A 17977-nucleotide genomic window follows, 5' to 3' on the forward strand; every position below is an offset into this window, starting at 1 on the left:
TTAGGCGTCACTACTGTCAGTCCTTGGTATTCAGCAAGTGCTGACTCCATGTTTAAATGGTTAATTACCCCAAAGCCTAGGAGACCATACTGTTCAGCTCTGCTCTTTGAGTCCCTCAGACTAAGAGTGAGCCAGGGCAATCCCTAGCAATGATATGCTTCCTTGTTGCTGAATTGAGTGCCTCAATTAGCAATTTTATTTTCAGTGCTTTGGCTTTGTTTCTAATTTTACTCATACTTGTACTGTCTACATTGTAATTTTATATGTTTGCTTAGAAGAAAGTAAAGATGAGTGGGCCAGGCCTAAAGGTAGAGGCAGAATTGAGGATGAATGGCTGAGTGGACCTGGAGCTCATTTAGCATCTCTCTCTCTCTCTCCCTCTCTCCCCCTCTCTCCCCCTCCCTCCTCCTCCCTCCTCCTCCCTCCCTTCCTCTCCCTCCTTCCCTCTTTCCCCCTCCCTCCCTCTCTCCCTCTCCTTCCCTCTTCCTCCCTCTCCCTCTCCTCTCCCTCTCCTCTCCTTCCTCTCTCCTCTCTCTCCCCCTCTCCCTCCCCTTCTCCTTCTCCCTCTCCCTCCCTTTCCCTCTCCCTCCCTTTCCCCCTCCTCTCCCCTCTCCCCTCTCCCCCTCCCTCTCTCCCCCTTTCTTCCCCTCTTTCCTCCTCTCTCCTCTTCCCCCTTCTTCCCTCCCCCCTCTCCTCTCCCCTCTCCCCCCCTCTCCTCTCCCCTCTCCCCCTCTCTCCCCCTTTCTTCCCCTCTCTCCTCCTCTCTCCTCTTCCCCCCTCTTCCCTCCCCCCTCTCCTCCCGCCCCCCTCTCTTCTCCCCTCCCCCCATCATTTGTAGGGCTTGAATTCAGGGCCTGGGCACTGTCCCTGAGCCTCTTTGTGCTCAAGGCTAGTGCTCTGCCACTTGAGTCACAGCATCACTTCCAGTTTTTGAGTGATTAATTTGAGATAAGAGGCTCTCACGGGAACTTTTTGTCTGGGCTGGCTTTGAACCCTTATCATCAGATCTCAGTCTCCTGAGTAGCTAGGATTAGAGGCATGAGCCATAGCACCCAGCAGGATTCTCTGTTTCTCTCTCTCTCTCTCTCTCTCTCTCTCTCTCTCTCTCTCTCTCTCTCTCTCTCTCTCTCTCTCTCTCTCTCTCTCTCTCTCGTTGTATGGGGTTTGAATTTGGGGCCTCATGCTTCAGCTTCACCTCTAGTTCTTGAGGATTCCCTTCTGCATCTGATTCCCTCTTTCAGGAACTGGGCCTGGTGGAGCTTCTGGAAAAAGAGGAGGTTCAGGCTGGTGTGGCTGCAGCCAACAGGAAGGGTGATCAAGAACAAGCCAGTAAGTCATCGCTAAGCTGGAAGTGTCTGACTGTCCTTGCAAGAGCATCTGCCCCTTGGCTGGCTTCTGTGTTGGGCATGGCCAACTGCTGCCCAGTTCCCCAGCCTGGCAAAGACTTCTCCCCTCTTCCAGGCTCTCTGGAAGGACACTACAGATAAGTTCAGTAAGGCCTTAGAGATGAGACCCTGTCAGTACTACACAGGGCTGGACCCCTGGGCAGCTTTCTTTGTGGTAATTCATTCTGTAATTTTTACAGTTTCAACTTGCATGAGTTTTGGAGGGCATTTTGAAATGTGATTTCCCAGGTAAGAATGAAGCTCATTCTAGTAACTCAGTTCCCCTTAAAAACGTACACAGATATAATCATGTATTCAAGATTGGTTCATTATCAGCTCCCTTCAAGAGGCTGATCTGTCTAGCAAGAATGGAGAAACGCAGAGTTCTCAGGCACATTGCATCAACCTGTCAACACCACACCTGTTACCGTTGCTGGACAGTCTTGACTCAGTCAGATTTGAGGTAGCTCAATAACAGTTTAGTATAACAGCCTTGGACCGCCACATCACCGTAGCCCCTAGGCTCCTCCTGGCTAGCTGCCTACCTTATCTGCTCACTTTGTTCTTCTTGGCTGTTGCCACAGATCTGATCTTATGTTAATCTCCCTTGTTGAGCATCTTTTTTTTTTTTTTTTTTTGTCCTTGGGGCTTGAACTCAGGCCCTGGGCATTGTCCCTGAGCTCCTTTTGCTCAAGGCTAATGCTTTGTGCCACTTCTGGTTTTCTGGTGGTTAATTGGAGATAAGAGTCTCATGGACTTCCCTGCCAGGGCTGGCTTCAAACCTGGGTTCTCACATCTCAGCCTCCTGATGACAGGCATGGACCACTGGTTCGTGGTGGTTATTAAACATCTTTAGATCTTCTTGGATTCTTCCATTATTTCCCCTACCTTCAGTCCTATGTCCTTGGTGTGGCAGAAGAGACCTTTCCTGAGTTCTCCCTCATCTCTTTTATGTTCATCCAACTCAGCTAAACCAATCTGCCCTTTCTGCCCCGCCCCCATCCTCCCATTCTCTTCCCCCCTCCCATCTTTCCCAACTACCAAGCCCTCTGGGCTTCTAGATTGCATTTCTCCCATATTTTCACCTGTCAGGAGCAGGTGAAAGCATCCCTAGAGCTGTATCAGACTTCTCTGTGAAGTCTTTTTCTCACCCCCAGCTAGAATCCCTCCTCCCCTGCACTGCCATTGCATCTTGCCTGGGGTAGTGAAAGCATTTCTAAAATGGCATTGACAGTTATGCACTGTAGGTATTTTTGTGCCCTTATTTCTTCCCCGTAGATTGCATGCTCCTTGAAGCCAGTGTCCACATCTGCTGGGCATTTTATAAGCTCTAGAGTTTGTGAGCTCAAACTACACCCATGAACTGTATCCTTTTTTAGCCAGAAGCTGGTTTCTTATTCCTCTGTGCTGTCACCAAGGGCTTGGTCCCTGGAGTCCCTTGACTCACCTCATCTTAGTTATACTCCATAGCCACCTGTCAATCTTGCTCTCACCTCTGCCAAGACAGCCACTGTGAGTTACATGCTGAGCTACTCAACTTCTAGTCCCAATAAACTGCTGCTTACAGAGCCGCCTCTTAAAGTGACCCAGCCCCTTTTCCTCTTGAACATTTAGAGATTCATTATGAATTAAGCAGAATGGCTTTCTCAAGCATTTATAAAGCCATCTCCTTTCAGAGGAGTCTAGGAGAGAGCACAGAACGCCCAGCCTATGTAGTCTCTTGATCTCCTCCCCTGCAGTGCTCCAGGCTGTGCTTCGGATCAACAGAGCCATCCGTAGGGGAGTGGCTGCTGACACTGTGAAGGAGCTGATGTGCCCCGAAGCCCAGCTGCCCACAGTGTACCCATTTGCTTCCACCATGTACCAGCAGGAACTGGCAGTGCTCCAGCGGCAGCAGCAGGGGGTAAGCCTCAGAAATGCTGGACCAACTTTGGGGTTTCCAAGCAGCCAGAGACTCAGGGGCAGTCCATCCTCTCAGGGCTGGCCAGAGAGTTGGATGGAAGAGGAGAGTCCATGTTGCCTTATTTGACCATTATGAAAGCCAGTATCCATGAGCAAACATTATGGCAGCAGTTAGTCCCTGTCAGGAGAATATTTGAGAGATAAGAAAACAGGTGTAAAAGTTGTCACTTGCCCCTCCATTTGATTGGCAGCACTTGGAGTGAATGAAGCCAGATGTACTTGAAAATGCTCTTAAGCCCACACTGTCCTGCCTCGAGGGTGGCCCTTGCTTAGGCTTCCCCCCCTCTGTCATAGGACAGTACTTAAGACTCCAGCTGAGGGGCTAGGGAGAGAGGAAGGAGAGTAGATCATACAGGCAGATCAGGGAAACAGAGCTGGGAGGCTGGGAAGCCTTCTTGGAAGAGAGAAGACTCAATAGAGAACAATAAGCATTTATGAAGTGTTTAGGCACACACTAGATAGGGGTACTACCTTGAGGAGAGGGATAGTCATATGTACGAGTAGCTATGGCATAAACAAGCATCCAACAAGTACCAAAGGTACAAGTGTATTAAAGTGGTTAAGGTAGTCTTTAGAGACTAAAATCTTAGCCATGCGTGTGATATTGGGCAGGTTATTTACCTTCATTACCCCTTAGTTTGTTCATATATAAAATCAAGAATAGCCAGGCATTGGTAGCTCACGCCTGTAATCCTAACTACCTAGGAGGCTGGGATCTGAGGATCACGGTTCAAAGCCAGCCTAGGCAGGAAGGTCCATGAAACTTACCTCCATTTAACCACCAAAGAAACGGAAGTGGCACTGTGGCTCAAAGTGTTAGAGCACTAGCCTTGAACAGAAGAGCTCACAGATGGCACCCAAGTTCAAGCCTCACAACCAACAAAGAAAAATTACAATTGGGAGTAATTGCCCTGAGTTCAAGGCCCAGGACTGGCAAAAAAAGAGAAAAAAATTGACATAAAGACTCAACCAATTTGCACACAGCTATTAAAGAAGAACCTGGGGGCTGGGAGTTTGGCCTAGTGGTCAAAGTGTTTGCCTAGCATGCATGAAGACCCGGGTTCGATTCCTTGGTACCACATACATAGAAAAAAGCCGGAAGTGGTGCTGAGGCTCAAGTGGTAGAGCTCTAGCCTTGAGGAGTCCAAGGACAGTGCTCAGGCCCTGAGCTCAAGCCCAGGACTGGCAAAAAAAAAAAAAAAAAAAAAAGAAGAAGAACCTGACATATAAGCATAATATCCCAGACATTTTGGGGGGACCTGAACCCTCCCAGTAATAGAGTCACTAGCACTCAGCCAAACTAGGAGTCTTTTTTTGGGGGGGGTGGGAGGTCATGGGGTTTGAATGGGACTGGGGCTTTTCAGCTCAAGGCCACTGCCTTACCCCTACCCCTGGGTCTGGGCATCGTACCTGAGCTCTTCAGCTCAAGGCTATCATCCTATCCCTTGAGCCACAGCCCCACTTCCTATTTTCTAGTGATCAATTGGAGATAAGGGTCTTATAGTCTTTAGTGCTTAGGCTGGTCTTGAACCTCGATCCTCAGATCTCAGCCTCCTGAGTAGCTAGAATTACAGGCGTGAGCCACCATGCCCAGCTTAGAAATCATTTTAATAACAATGCAGTGACTACTCTCTACCTTCAGGCTGATAAGAGAGCAGGCCAGAGCTTCAGTGGGGCTGAGCTTTTAAAGGTAAATACTACATACAGGTGGTCGTCATCTTAAAGTGATGTCACCTTATGATGCCCAGTCAATAACCAGTGATTGAATCATACACAGGTGGGTGAGAAGGTTAAGCATTTTTTTTTTTTGCCCTGGAGCTTGAATTCAGGGCCTGAGCACTGTCCTTGGGCTTTCTCAAGGCTACAGCTCTACCGCTTGAGCCTCAGCACCACTTCCAGCTTTTTCTAAGTATGTGCTACAGAGGAATCAAACCCAGGTCTTCGTGCATGCTAGGCAAGCACTCTATCACTAGGCTAAACTCCCAGCCAGGTTAAGCATTTTTACCAAAACAAAAAGAATTTGGCAGCTAAGCTTGCCAGGTTATTACAATAAGTTTTAGCCATCATTCTTGTTACTACAACATTCTGTAGGAAACAAGAAAGGTGCTCCTAATACATGGAGCAGATAAATCCTCTCATATTTCAATAGGAGGGAGAACCAGGCAGGGAAATAGGGCCAGGACTTTGTGGTGTGGATTGCAGTGAGGAGGTAGCCACTTCATCTCTATCCAGGCCCTAATTCCTTTGTGGTTGTTACTCTTTAAAAAAAAAAAAAGTGCCGGGAGTTTGGCCTAGTGGTGGAGTGCTTGCCTAGTATGCACGAAGACCCGGGTTCGATTCCTTGGTACCACATACATAGAAAAAAGCCAGAAGTGGTGCTGAGGCTCAAGTGGTAGAGCTCTAGCCTTGAGAAAGTCCAAGGACAGTGCTCAGGCCCTGAGCTCAAGCCCAGGACTGGCAAAAAATAAATAAATTATATATATATATATATATATATATATATATATATGCACACACATGTACATATGTATTATTATGAAGGTGATGTACAGGGGGGTTGCCATTTCATATGTCAGACAGTAAGTTTTTGTTTGGTTATTTTTTTTCTTTGTCAGTTATGGGGATTGAATTCAGGGCTTGGGTGCTGTCCCTGAGCTTTTCTGTTTACAGATAGCCCTTTACCACTTTGAGCCACAGCATCACTTCCAGTTTTCTGGTGGTTAATTGGAGATAGGAGTGCTGTGGACTTTCTTGCCTGGTCTGGCTGAAACCATGATCCTCAGATCTCCACCTCTTAAGTAGCTAGTATTATAGGTTTGAGCCACAAGGGTATAGTGATGTACAAAGAAGTTAGGGTTAAGACTACATTTCTTTTTGGACAGTATTACCCCCTTCCTTCATGTTCTCCTAGTTTTCTCTCTCTTTTTTTTTTTGGCCAGTCCTGGGCTTGAACTCAGGGCCTGAGCACTGTCCTTGGACTTTCTCAAAACTAGAGCTCTATCACCTGAGCCTCAGCACCACTTCCGGCTTTTTTCTATGTATGTGGTACCGAGGAATCGAACCCGGGTCTTCATGCAAGCTAGGTAAGCACTTTAACCACTAGGCCAAACTCCCGGCCCTTTCTCTCTTTTTTTGAAATGGGATCTTGTTATATAACCCAGGCTACCTATGAACTAATGATTGATCCTCCTGCCTCAGCCTCTATGGCTGGGATTGCAGGTATGTACCGCCATGCCCAATCCCAGTGTAGTCTTAGTGTGAGGTGTGGTCCAGAGGTTGCTGGCAGAGCTCACTGGTTAAGTGTAATCTCTGGTCAGGCACGTAGGTTTAACACATTATGGGCCCTGTATTGACCTAGGAAATGGAGCTATTAATGATACCTACCTCATTGACTTGTTAGAAAAATTAAATATTATGTTTGAAATCTCTGTACATGTGTACATGGACAAAAGTATTGAGTGTTTTTACTGTTAGTATATGAATGTGGATTTTACTGGAAATGGAGATGGGAGTGTTGAAGAAAGCTGGGGAGCCTGGACTAGACTGTGGACTAGTGATAGAGTGCTTGCCTAGCATGCATGATGCCCTAGGTTTGACGCCTTGGTACCATGTACACAGAAAAAGTAAGAAGTGGTGCTGTGGCTCAAGTGGCAGAGTGCTATCCTTGAGCAAAAAGTGCTCAAGGACAGTAATGACCAGCCCCTGAGTTCAAGTCCCAGGACTGGTGCTCCCTCCCTCAAAAAAAAAAAAAAAAGCTAGACTACTTTGCGCCAGGAGTGTGGCCTAATGGTAGAGTGCTTGCCTAGCATGTACGAAGCCCTAGTTCCATTCCTTGGTACCACATACACAGAAAAAGCCAGAAAGTGGTGCTGTGGCTCAAGTGGTAGAACAACTCTGGCTTTGAGAAAGCTCAAGGACAATACCCAGAACTCACAAAAAACAAAACAACAAAAAAACCCCCACTGGGTCTGGTTGCCCATTTGGCTCCTGGGCAGGCTCCAGTAGCCCCTTTGAAAATTACCCTCCCTTCTCCTGCAGGAATTGAGCCAGGAGGAGCTTTTTGTGGCTGTGGAGATGCTCTCAGCTGTGGTGCTGATTAATCGTGCCCTGGAGGCCAGGGATGCCCGAGGCTTCTGGGGAAGTCTGGTGAACCCTGCTACAGGCCTAGCCCAGGTGGAAGGAGAAAATGCTCAGCGGTAAGACAGTTTTACCTGTATGTTGGGGTACAAGGATAGAGGGAATGTGGCTGAGATCCAAGTCGCCTCCTTATCATTATTTTTTTTTAATTTTTCTTTTTGGTCAGTCATGGCGCTTGAAATCTGGGCCTGGGCCCCCTGTCTCTGAGCTCTTCAGCTCAAGCTAGTAGTGCTCTACTACGTTGAACCACGGTGCCATTTCTTGTGGTTAATTGGAGATAAGGGTCTAACAGACTTTCATGCTGGGGCTGGCTTTGAACTGAGATCCTCAGATCTCGGGCTCCAGAGTAGCTAGAATTACAGGTGCACTGCTTCCTGCTGCTTTTTTTGTTGTTGTTCCAGTCCTGGGTCTTGAACTCAGGGTCTGGGCACTGTCCTTGAGCTTTTTCAAGGCCAGCACTCTACCTCTTGAGCCACAGCGCCGCTTCTGGCTTTTTCTGTGTATGTGATACCAAGGAATTGAACCCAGGGCTTCATGAATGCTAGGCAAGCACTCCACCATTATGCCATACTCCTGGTCCTCCTGCTGCTTTTTAACTGGACTTCTGCAAAATTCCCTGTTCTTGGGCCCATGGTCACCTCTTAGTCTGTTCACAGTTCCTTGGTATGTGTTACCCCCTTAGAGAGGGTGGACTCATGATCTCTCTCCTTTCCTCTGCTGCTTTATTCTTCTCCAGAAAATGTTTGAGTACCTATCCATGCACCAGATAATGTTGTCTGGTGCTGGGAAATACAGAGAACAAAACAAAGTTCCTGCTGTCATTAACTTACTTGTAAGTGGAAGGAGGCTTGAGCAGAAGGGCAGATAAGTTATGAGCAAAAAATCAAGACAAAGGGGAAAAGGATGGGTACATACATACAAGTTGGGATCATTAGAGAAGGACCTAAGGGACCCAAATGATTGCCAGGAGGCTGTGTAAGGCAGAGGACTGAGAAGAAAGTATGCAATATAGAGAACACTGGAAAGGGATCAAGGTATAGCTCAATGGTGGGGCACTTGCTAAGTGCAAGGGCCTGGGTTTGATCCTCGGCACTGCAAAATACACACACACACACGACCACGCACACGCACACACACGGCTTCCGGGATGGGAAGAAGAATGAGGGTAAAGATGGAGTAGCAGACCCAGACCAAGGAGGCCTCTGGCTTTTCTTCCAAGTGAATAAGTAATTGAATCAGATGGGATTGAATGAGGAAGGAACTGGTCTGACCTACTTTAACAGAATTATTTTGCCTGCTGAGCTGAGAATCGACTATAGGGGCGCAACGGGAGAGACAGGGAGACCTGTTAGACAGCTAGTAGAGTAATCCGGTGTGGATGACAGGGGCTTGGCCTAGGTTGGCAACAGCAGAAGTGGTGAGAAGGCACCAGTGTACAAATGTGTTTTGAAAGCAAAACTGACAGGTTTTGGTAGCGGACTGATTTGGAGTCTGAGAGAGAATAAAATCTGGTAGGACTTCTAAGGTTTCTAGTAATAAAGAGAGACAGGAGGGCACAAAGGTTGATGAGAAGTAACAGGAGTTCAAGTTTATGGGACATTTACGTGCAGATCTTGGGGCTGCTGGAATATATGAAATCTCTAGGTGTCCTCTTGGGAGTCATTAGCATATATCATTGAAAACCATGAGATTATATGACAACTGTTAGGTATGAGCCTGGAGGGAAAAAAAGGCTGGAAGCAGAAAGTTGGAATGTCCGTATTTAGAAGTTAGTACCCATCTTCCAGTTCTCCATACATGGGCCACTCATCTTGCTCATTCCCTCTCTCCCTGCTGCTAGGTACTTTGATGCTCTGCTGAAGCTGAGACAGACGCGTGATGTAGATGAGGTCTTCCTGAGCTGGAATGACCTGCAGGCTACTGTGAGCCAGGTCAATGCCCAGGTCCAGGAAGAGACAGATCGTGAGTGCAGTCTGTGGGTGACTGGGATTTCTTTTTTTTTTTTTTTGGGGGGGGGGGAAGATGTCAGCCCCATCTGGGCAGTCCCTTCCCTTAGTTTAAGGCTGCTACTCATCCAGATTTCTTCTCTCCTCTCTCTTCCCCTATCACCCCCTATAGAGATTCTTGCAGTCAGCCTCATCAATGAGGCTCTGGACCAGGGCAGTCCAGAGAAGACTCTGTCTGCCCTGCTTCTTCCTGCTGCTGGCCTGGAAGATGTCAGCCTTCCTGTTGCTCCTCGATACCATCTCCTCCTTGTGGCAGCCAAAAGGCAGAAGGCCCAGGTGAGATTAAGCTGGCCAGGTTGTTTATAGCAGATCAGGAAGGGCAACCCTTATGAGTAGAGCTTGGCCTGGCATGCTTTCTGGCAGAGCTCCAGCCTGATGGATAATTATAGTCCCTTCCTGGGGTAGATGAGGCATAAGCAGGTTTCTAATGTGATGGGAGAAGTATGATCCCTCCATTGCCTGAGCACTTAGAAGTGTAGAAAGAGCACAGGAAAACTTGGCTGGATTCCTCACTCAGATCCTTGGTGGTCACCTGACCTTAAGCAAATCATGGTGTCTCTGAGTTCTGTATATTCACTTGTAAAATATTGTATTCCCAACAGGCACAGTGGCTCAGGCCTGTGATCCTAGCTACTCAGGAGGCTGAGATCTGAGGATCATGGTTCAAAGCCAGGCACTAAAGTCTATGAGACTTATCTCCATTTAACCACTAAAAAACCAGAAGTGGCACTGTGGCTCAAGGGTAGGCCTTGAGCTGAAGAGCTCAGGGACAGTGCCCAAGCCCAGAGTTCAAGTCCCACGATGGGGTGGGGGGTGGGTGGGTGATACTACATTCCCTGCTCTGAGCCATCTCTCAGAATGAGGGAGAAAAAAAAATCAAGGGAGTTGACAAACATGGCAGGGATTTGAACCTGTAATGCTTTGAGTATGTGGCGGCAGAGAACATGGTTGAGAACTAGGAGTTTGCAGTCTGACTGTGCAGTATTACTCGCTGTTTCCTCACCTGCAAACTTGTGATGAACTTGTTTCACAGTTACAGGATCGCAGTGAGGTACTATGACAGTACAAGCTGACAGTTCTCACTCTATGCCAAGCATTGCTTTATATACCTTGCAAATATTCATAAGTAAGTGTTTTAGAATAGCACCTGGCTCAATAAAATGTTTTCAAAGTCCATTACTAATGAGGAGAGCTGGGAGGGAATAGAGGCTGAGTTGGGTATCACACTGACAAAGTGACAGGCATGGGATTACTTGGCCTAGGAAATTACGTAATCATCCAGAGCCTTGTGGGATCACAAGCGGAACAAGAGTAGAAAGAGAAGATTTTTACACCTATACTCCTAGCTACCCAGCAAGCTGATACCAGAGGATTGCAGTTCAAAACTAGTTCAGGCAGAAAATTTTACAAAAGTCCAACTAGCAAAATGTGGGGCTGGAGACTTGGTTCAAGTGGTATAGCACCAACAGAAAATAAGTAAGCCCAACAAGCACAAGGTCTTGAATTCAAGCCTCTACCCATCAATAAAACAAGAAGAAAGAAAAAGTCAAGTCAAGGTCATGTTCACTGAGATGATATGATTGAAGCCTAGGAAAAAGGAGCGTGAAAGTGAGCAGGTGTAGCCTCCAGAGTGGGCATAGCCTCCAGAGTGGGCATAGTCTCCAGAGTGGGCTATTCTGGGCATGACTGAGGCACAGGGGTTGGGGATGGAGCTGCTGGGAAGGCAATGGGTAGGATTGGAGATAGAGCTTAGAATGTGTAAGACCCTGGATTAATCACTAGCTATCACTGGAAAGAAGGGTGGCAGACACTGAGGGTATAAGAAGCTAGAAGGTAGGTTGAGCCCTATGGCCAAGCTCAGTTAACGCTTGGACAGATGAAAGCACAGAGTGCCTTCTGAGTCAGATGCTGGTGGCTCATGTCTGTGGAGGTTGGAATCTGCCAATCATGGTTCTAAGCCATCCCAGGCAGAAAAGTCAGAGCCTCCATCTCTAATTATGCAGTAGAATGTGCAGAGTGGAGACATGGCTTAAGTGGTAGGATGCCAGCCCTGTGTGAAAACAGCTGAGCAAGAGCATATGTCTTGAGTTCAAGACCCTGTACTAGTGTAAAAAAGAAAACATGCGGCCGGGCACCAGTAATCCTAGCTACTCAGGAGGCTGAGATCTGAGGATCAAGATTTAAAGCCAGCCCGGGCACAAAAGGACCTGAGAAAAAAAGTCCTCTACACGAGCCACAGGTCATGCCTACACAGGCAGGAATCAGGGAGTAGAGATTGCCAACCCCTTGGCTTCAGTGTCTGCCTGAAGCTTGGTTCTGCTAGGCAAGTTGGCCAGGGGTCTTTTTTCCATCTCTTTCAATTTTCCAGGTGACAGGGGATCCTGGAGCTGTACTGTGGCTAGAGGAGATCCGACATGGAATAGTCAAGGCCAATCAGGACACAAATGCAGCTCAGAAAAGTAATGGGCCAATCAGGAGCACTGGGTGGGGAGGGAAGGATGAGGGCTTGACAATAGCCCAAAGGACAGTGCTACTCTCTTGCCTCTCCTGAAGGAGAGGCAGGACAGAATCAGAACAGGAGGGTTGCTGCAGACCACAGGGTAGATTTCCTAGCAGCAGCTGGCAGGAAATTCCCAGGAGTTGGGAGCCCATAGTGCATTCGCTGCTTCCTTCTCTGTCTTCCTATGGGCATTATCCCTGCAAAATGCACCACTGCAATTTTGGAGGCCAAAAATCCATCCCATTTCTGCTGCTAGCTTGAGTTTATATTCCAGCAATTTTAATATTGGGTGGGGTAAAAAAGGATTGGCAGAAATTTGGGGAAATAGAACCAGTACAGCAGACACTAGCGTGCAAAGCTGAATGCTGTTCTCTCCGATGCCCAACAGTGGCTCTTGGTGTAGCTGCCATCAATCAGGCCATCAAAGAGGGTAAGGCAGCCCAGACAGAACGGGTGCTGAGGAACCCCACTGTGTCCCTCCGGGGGATAGTTCCCCACTGTGCCAATGGCTACCAGCAGGCCCTGGGAGATGCTATGGCAAAGAAGCGACAACCAGGTAATGGTCCCAGCCTGACTTTCCTCATCCCTGCCCGCCCCAGCCACCTCTTGCCTCCCATGAGCCTTTTCTGCTTACCCCTTCTCAGGGGACACAGCTTTCTGGGTCCAACATGACATGAAGGATGGCACTGCCTACTACTTCCATCTGCAGACCTTTGATGGGACCTGGGAACGACCCCCTGGCTGTCGCCTTAACACATCCCACCTGACCAGGGAGGAAATACAGGTTAGCAACGCCCCTGCCAGGGTGGGGGATTACATGTGGGGTATGCCAGTCACCATAGGGCTACTAGCTGTCTCTTCTGCCTCCACAGTCAGCCATCACCAAGGTCACTGCTGCCTATGACCGCCAACAGCTCTGGAAAGCCAATGTCGGCTTTGTCATTCAGCTCCAGGCCCGCCTCCGCGGCTTCCTGGTTCGCCAGAAGTTTGCTGAGCGTTCCCACTTCCTGAGGACCTGGCTCCCAGCCATCATCAAGATCCAGGTGGCATTTCCGGTTTTCTCAGTGTTGAGGTCCAGGTAGATTGGAACTGCAGAGGCTTCCTCTGCACTGAGTATGGTTAGGGTGATATTTGGGCCTCTGCATAACAGTGGTGAAGGACACAAACTGTGGAGCCAAATGACTGAGGTTTGGACTCCAGTTCCACAGCTGTTGTGTGACCTTGTAAGTTACTCTTTGCCTCATTGTTCTTCTCTGAGAAATAGGGATAATGATAGCATCCACCGCATGGATGGTTATGAGGCTTGAGTGAGGTACTAGCTAAAGTATTTATATGCAGTGCCTGACAGGTAAGTAAAAACATGATATAAGCACTAATTCCCATCATCACTAATCAGAGAGTCCAAGAGCTGCTGTTTTGGTCTTCCAAGGGAAGAATGAAATGAGATTTGGTTCAATAACAGGAGAAAGCCCTGACTAGAACAGGACTCTCCAGAGGGTGCTGGTGATTTAGCAGGAAGGAAAGGACTGTCCCTTAGTGGGTGATGCAAGCTACGTACAGAACTTCAGTAGTCTGTATGTAATGGTGCTCAGTAGCTAGTCCTTTCCATTTCTTTCCTCCAGCCTGTGGCCTCTGAAGCTGGAGTGTGAAGTTAGTTGGTAAGATAGCTGGGCACTGAATAATCTAGGAGTGAGGGGAGCCCTCTCCAGGAAGGAGTGATCTGAAGTGCCTTGTGGAGCTGTTGGCACAGTGTAAAGACCTCTATTTATTTAATAAGCATCTCTGAATGCCTCATACCAGCAAAGTATATCACAGGCCAGGATGGGAAGTGAGCAATGGATGTGGCTAGCATCCATAATCCTAGCTACTCAGGAGGCTGAGATCGGAGGTTCAGTCCCCCAGCTCAAGCCGGAAAGTCCATGATACTCTTATTTCCAAAAAGCTGGGAATGGGGCTATAGCTGAATGGTAGCATGCCAACCTTGAGCTAAGGGACAGCACCCAGGCCTGAGTTCAAACCCCAATACTGACTATCAAACAAACAACAACTTTACAGTTGAATGGTCACAAGCCACATCTCAACTGAAGGACAGTCAATGTTAGATGCTGTGATAGAAGGTATGCAAAGACAATACAGAAGATCTCAAAGGAAGATTTGCATATGTCCTTGATCATGCCATAGGGCTTGTGGTTGGTCACTGAGGGCTCACATTTTGGAGTCTGGAAGCTGGTGTTTGCCTCCTGGTACTACCACATCCCAGTTACAGTCCTGTGCACCTCACTTAATCACTCAGCTTTATTCATATGATGGTACTCACCTCCTAGGTTGATTATGAGGATTAAGTAGGAAAATTGCATGTAGCATTGAGTGTGGTAAGTGCTACATTGGTAGTCACCATTATGTAGTACTGTTATCAGGGAAATTGATCCCAGAACTTAATACAGAACTTTACTAATCTGCATGTGGTGGTCTGAATCATAGGAACTCCTCCCAGGAGCCCAGACTGGAATTTCACACCTAAGGCAATGTAAAACCACATCAACAGTGGGAGAGGAGATGCAGTCTGGGAGCATTCACCACTCATCCCATGGACTCTGGATCCCAGGATACACACGTACCTAAACTGAGATGACCCAGAGCCTCAGGCTACTTGCCTTCTGGTTATGGGGGTATGAGACAAAAAATCAGGCTGTCTGGGTACACAGCTTTAAACTCTTCTGAAAACTGACCCTAGGAATTCCTGCTAGGATCCCAGGGAGGGACCCAGGATTCTGAATTCTGACTAATCCAGATTGGGAGGCATTTTTGTTTGTTTGTTAAGGAAGAGCCTGGTGAGGCTGAGAAAAGGGTAAAAACAGAGAACAGATAATTCTGCCCTGTCCTATAGTAATTTCCAGAGGCTGCATCAGGAAATACTTCAGAGTAGGAAATGTTGAAGGCATACATGGAAATAGGGCTTCCTGGCCTTAAGGCTCCAACATAAACAGCTGATGTTTGGACCAAGTTGACTCTTCCACATCCAGTCCCAGTAGAAGGACAGGATAAGTCTTAAGAGGAAGCCTGGCTGGGATAACTGGATTTAGGTGGGTGAGGACAACTATGTGAAGGAATGCTACTTTAGTTTTAGTTTAGTTGTTTGAGACAAGTTGGCCTAGTCTGGCCTCAAGCTCTCAGTCCTTCAGCCTCTGTCTCCCAAAGTCTGGGATTACAGGTGTGAATCTGGCAGTGAAAGGAAGTTCTTAAATCTTACCACACTGCAACAGTGTCAGGGTAGGATAAATAGCTCCAGGTCCTGCAAGTGGTTTAGCATGAGTCCTAAAAGAAACAAATTTCACCGGGTAGAAATGGTGTCAGGAACTAGGGTAGACATAGGAAAGACTCAAGGGCAGTACATCATAAGACATATTCAGAAGAAAGTGAGATGTCTTAGGAGAGAAAACTCTCTAAGGAAATTACTACTATTTTGTTCCGGTACTGGTACTTGAATTCAGGGCCTGGGAACTGTCCCTTAGCTTTTACTCAAAGCTGGCACTCTGCCATTGCACTTTCAGCTTTTAAGTAGCTAATTGGAGATAAGAGTCTCACAGATGGTACTGGGAACATGGCCTAGTGGTAGAGTGCTTGCCTAGCATGTACAAAGCCCTAGGTTCAATTCCTGTATACCACATATATATAAAAAGTTGGAAGTAGTGCTGTGGCTCAAGTGGTAGAACGCTAGCCTTGAGAAAGCCCCAGAATGGCCACAAAAAAAAAAAGAAAAGTCCCACAAACTTTCCTGCCCAGCTGACTTTATTATACTGAGATCCTCAGATCTTAGCCTCTTGAGTAGCTAGGATGACAGGAGCTACTGATGCTGGCTAGGAAAATTTAATTTTATTAATTTAAAAGGAGAGAGACTCCTAGGAAGGAGACCAAAACAGAAGGAAGTCATGACATTTGTGCTTCAGAGACCAGAGGGAGGGTCTAGTGAACCCTTTCTAAGAACAACCCCTTGGTGTCATATAAACATGAGAGACCTGCTACCCAGGTAGCCACTGGGAAAGATGGGCACATAGCTCTGTCCACATCCTGTAGCTGGATGCCCCTCCTGATAGCTGTCTTTCTGTGCCCCTGAGGGAGGTAAAGCATAGAATAAGGAATAGGTGATCTACATACAAGTGTCTTGAGTATATTGGGGGTTGGGGGGAGCATGTGTGGTTCATGCTTTGGTGCTTTAGGGAAATTATTGCTATGCTTTCATGAAGATGAGTAGGTATAGGTTTTATTAATATTGCTTAAGCCTATGTCTCACAGTTGAGTTTCCATGAGGAGGTATTGCTTGTGTGTGTGTGTGTGTGTGTGTGTGTGTGTGTGTGAAGATATATGAAGCCAGAGTAGTGACTCATGCCTATAATCCTGCTACTCAGGAGGCTGAGATCTGAGGATCAAGGCTCAAAGTCAGCCTGGGCATTCAAGTCCCTGAGACTTATCTCCAGTGAATCACTAGAAAACCAAAGAAGAGCTGTGGCTCAAGTGATAGGGTGATAGCCTTGAGCTGAAGAGCTCAGGTACAGCACTCAGAACCAGAGTTCAAGTCCCACAACCAACCAAAAAAAAGATTCAGCAGAACTGGGGCTGGGAGTTTGGCCTAGTGGTAGAGTGCTTACCTAACATGCACGAAGACCCTGATTGGATTCCTCAGTGTCACATACATAGAAAAAGGTGAAAGTGGTGCTATGGCTCAGTGGTAGAGCTCTACCCTTGAGAAAGCCAAGGACAGTGCCCAGGCCCTGAGTTCAAGCCCCAGGACTGCCCCCTCCCCCAAAATAAAAAGCTGGGTGCTGTGGCTCATGCCTGTAATCCTAGCTACTCTGGAGGCTGAGATTTGAGGATCGAGGTTTAAAGCCAGCCAGGCACTAAAGTATGTGAAACTTATCTCCAATTAATCACTAGAAAATGGGAAGAAGGGCTGTGGCTCAAGGGGTAGGGTGGTGGCCTTAAGCTAAAGAGCTCAGTGACAACTCCCAGTCCCAGAATTCTAGCCCAATGACCAAACCACCTCCCCACTATGTATATGGCAGAAGGCATGTCTGGCTATGTCCAGCCATTTGGTTTTCCTCATAAAACTAAAAGTTTTCCTATCTCCTTCCTCCCCTTCCTTGGAAAGCCGGTGCAGTGGCTCATGCCTGTAATCCTAGCTAGCTAACTGAGGAGGCTGAGAGCTGAGGATCGAGGTTCAAAGCCAGCCCTGGCACTAAAGACATGAGACGCTTATCTCCAATTAACCACTAGCACTGTGGCTCAAGAGGTAGGGTGGTAACTGAGCTGAAGAGCTCAGGGAGAACACTCAGGGACAGGTCCAGGCCCAGAGTTCAAGCCCCACAACCAATACACACACACAAAAAAAGCCAAGGATATGGATGTTCTAGAAGCCACTTGCATCAAAGTAGACCTGCTAGAATTCCCTCTTTCCACCCTGCAGGCTCATTGGCGGGGCTATAGACAAAGGAAGATTTATCTGGAGCGGTTGCAGTATTTTAAAGCAAACTTGGATGCTGTAATCAAGGTAGTATAATGGTATAGGCAGACTCCTGTTTCTTGAGAAACCCTCCCCAAATTTGGTCATCTCCTTACCTTCTTGTGACTTCGGGGGTTGGCTCAATTGCTCTGGGTCTTTCCTCTCAGATCCAGGCCTGGGCCCGGATGTGGGCAGCTCGGAGACAATACCTCAGGCGGCTGTGCTACTTCCAAAAGAATGTGAGTGTCACCTTGCCCCCATGTGCAACCTTTACTTGTGAAACCAGAGCAAGGACAGCCAGCCACCTTGTTCCCTTCTTTGTGCCTGGCAGATTGACTCCATTGTGAAGATTCAGGCATTTTTCCGAGCCAGGAAAGCCCGGGATGACTACAGGATGTTAGGTGAGCTGCCTACGATGGGAGAATGGCAAATCATTCTGTATCTTCCCCTTGTCATGCTCCTCCCAGCAGAGCCCTCAGATCAACTACTT

General features: G+C 47.6%; 1 protein-coding gene across 1 annotated transcript in view; it reads left to right on the top strand.

The window, feature by feature from the left end:
- Iqgap3 (IQ motif containing GTPase activating protein 3) overlaps positions 1-17977 on the top strand; it is a 42598-nt gene that overhangs the window by 8121 nt on the left and 16500 nt on the right. Inside the window, exons 10-21 of the mRNA XM_090340733.1 lie at positions 1242-1329; positions 3125-3288; positions 7386-7543; positions 9325-9446; positions 9603-9766; positions 11859-11949; positions 12379-12546; positions 12635-12774; positions 12863-13033; positions 17452-17535; positions 17655-17726; positions 17819-17888. Coding sequence (XP_090196859.1) covers positions 1242-1329; positions 3125-3288; positions 7386-7543; positions 9325-9446; positions 9603-9766; positions 11859-11949; positions 12379-12546; positions 12635-12774; positions 12863-13033; positions 17452-17535; positions 17655-17726; positions 17819-17888 — 1492 coding nt within the window. The remainder of the gene's footprint in view (positions 1-1241; positions 1330-3124; positions 3289-7385; positions 7544-9324; positions 9447-9602; positions 9767-11858; positions 11950-12378; positions 12547-12634; positions 12775-12862; positions 13034-17451; positions 17536-17654; positions 17727-17818; positions 17889-17977) is intronic.

This window comes from Megascapheus bottae, chromosome 10 (genome assembly GCF_031878675.1).
Source record: "Megascapheus bottae isolate mThoBot1 chromosome 10, mThoBot2.hap1, whole genome shotgun sequence".
In the NCBI taxonomy this organism is placed as follows: Eukaryota; Metazoa; Chordata; class Mammalia; order Rodentia; family Geomyidae; genus Megascapheus; species Megascapheus bottae.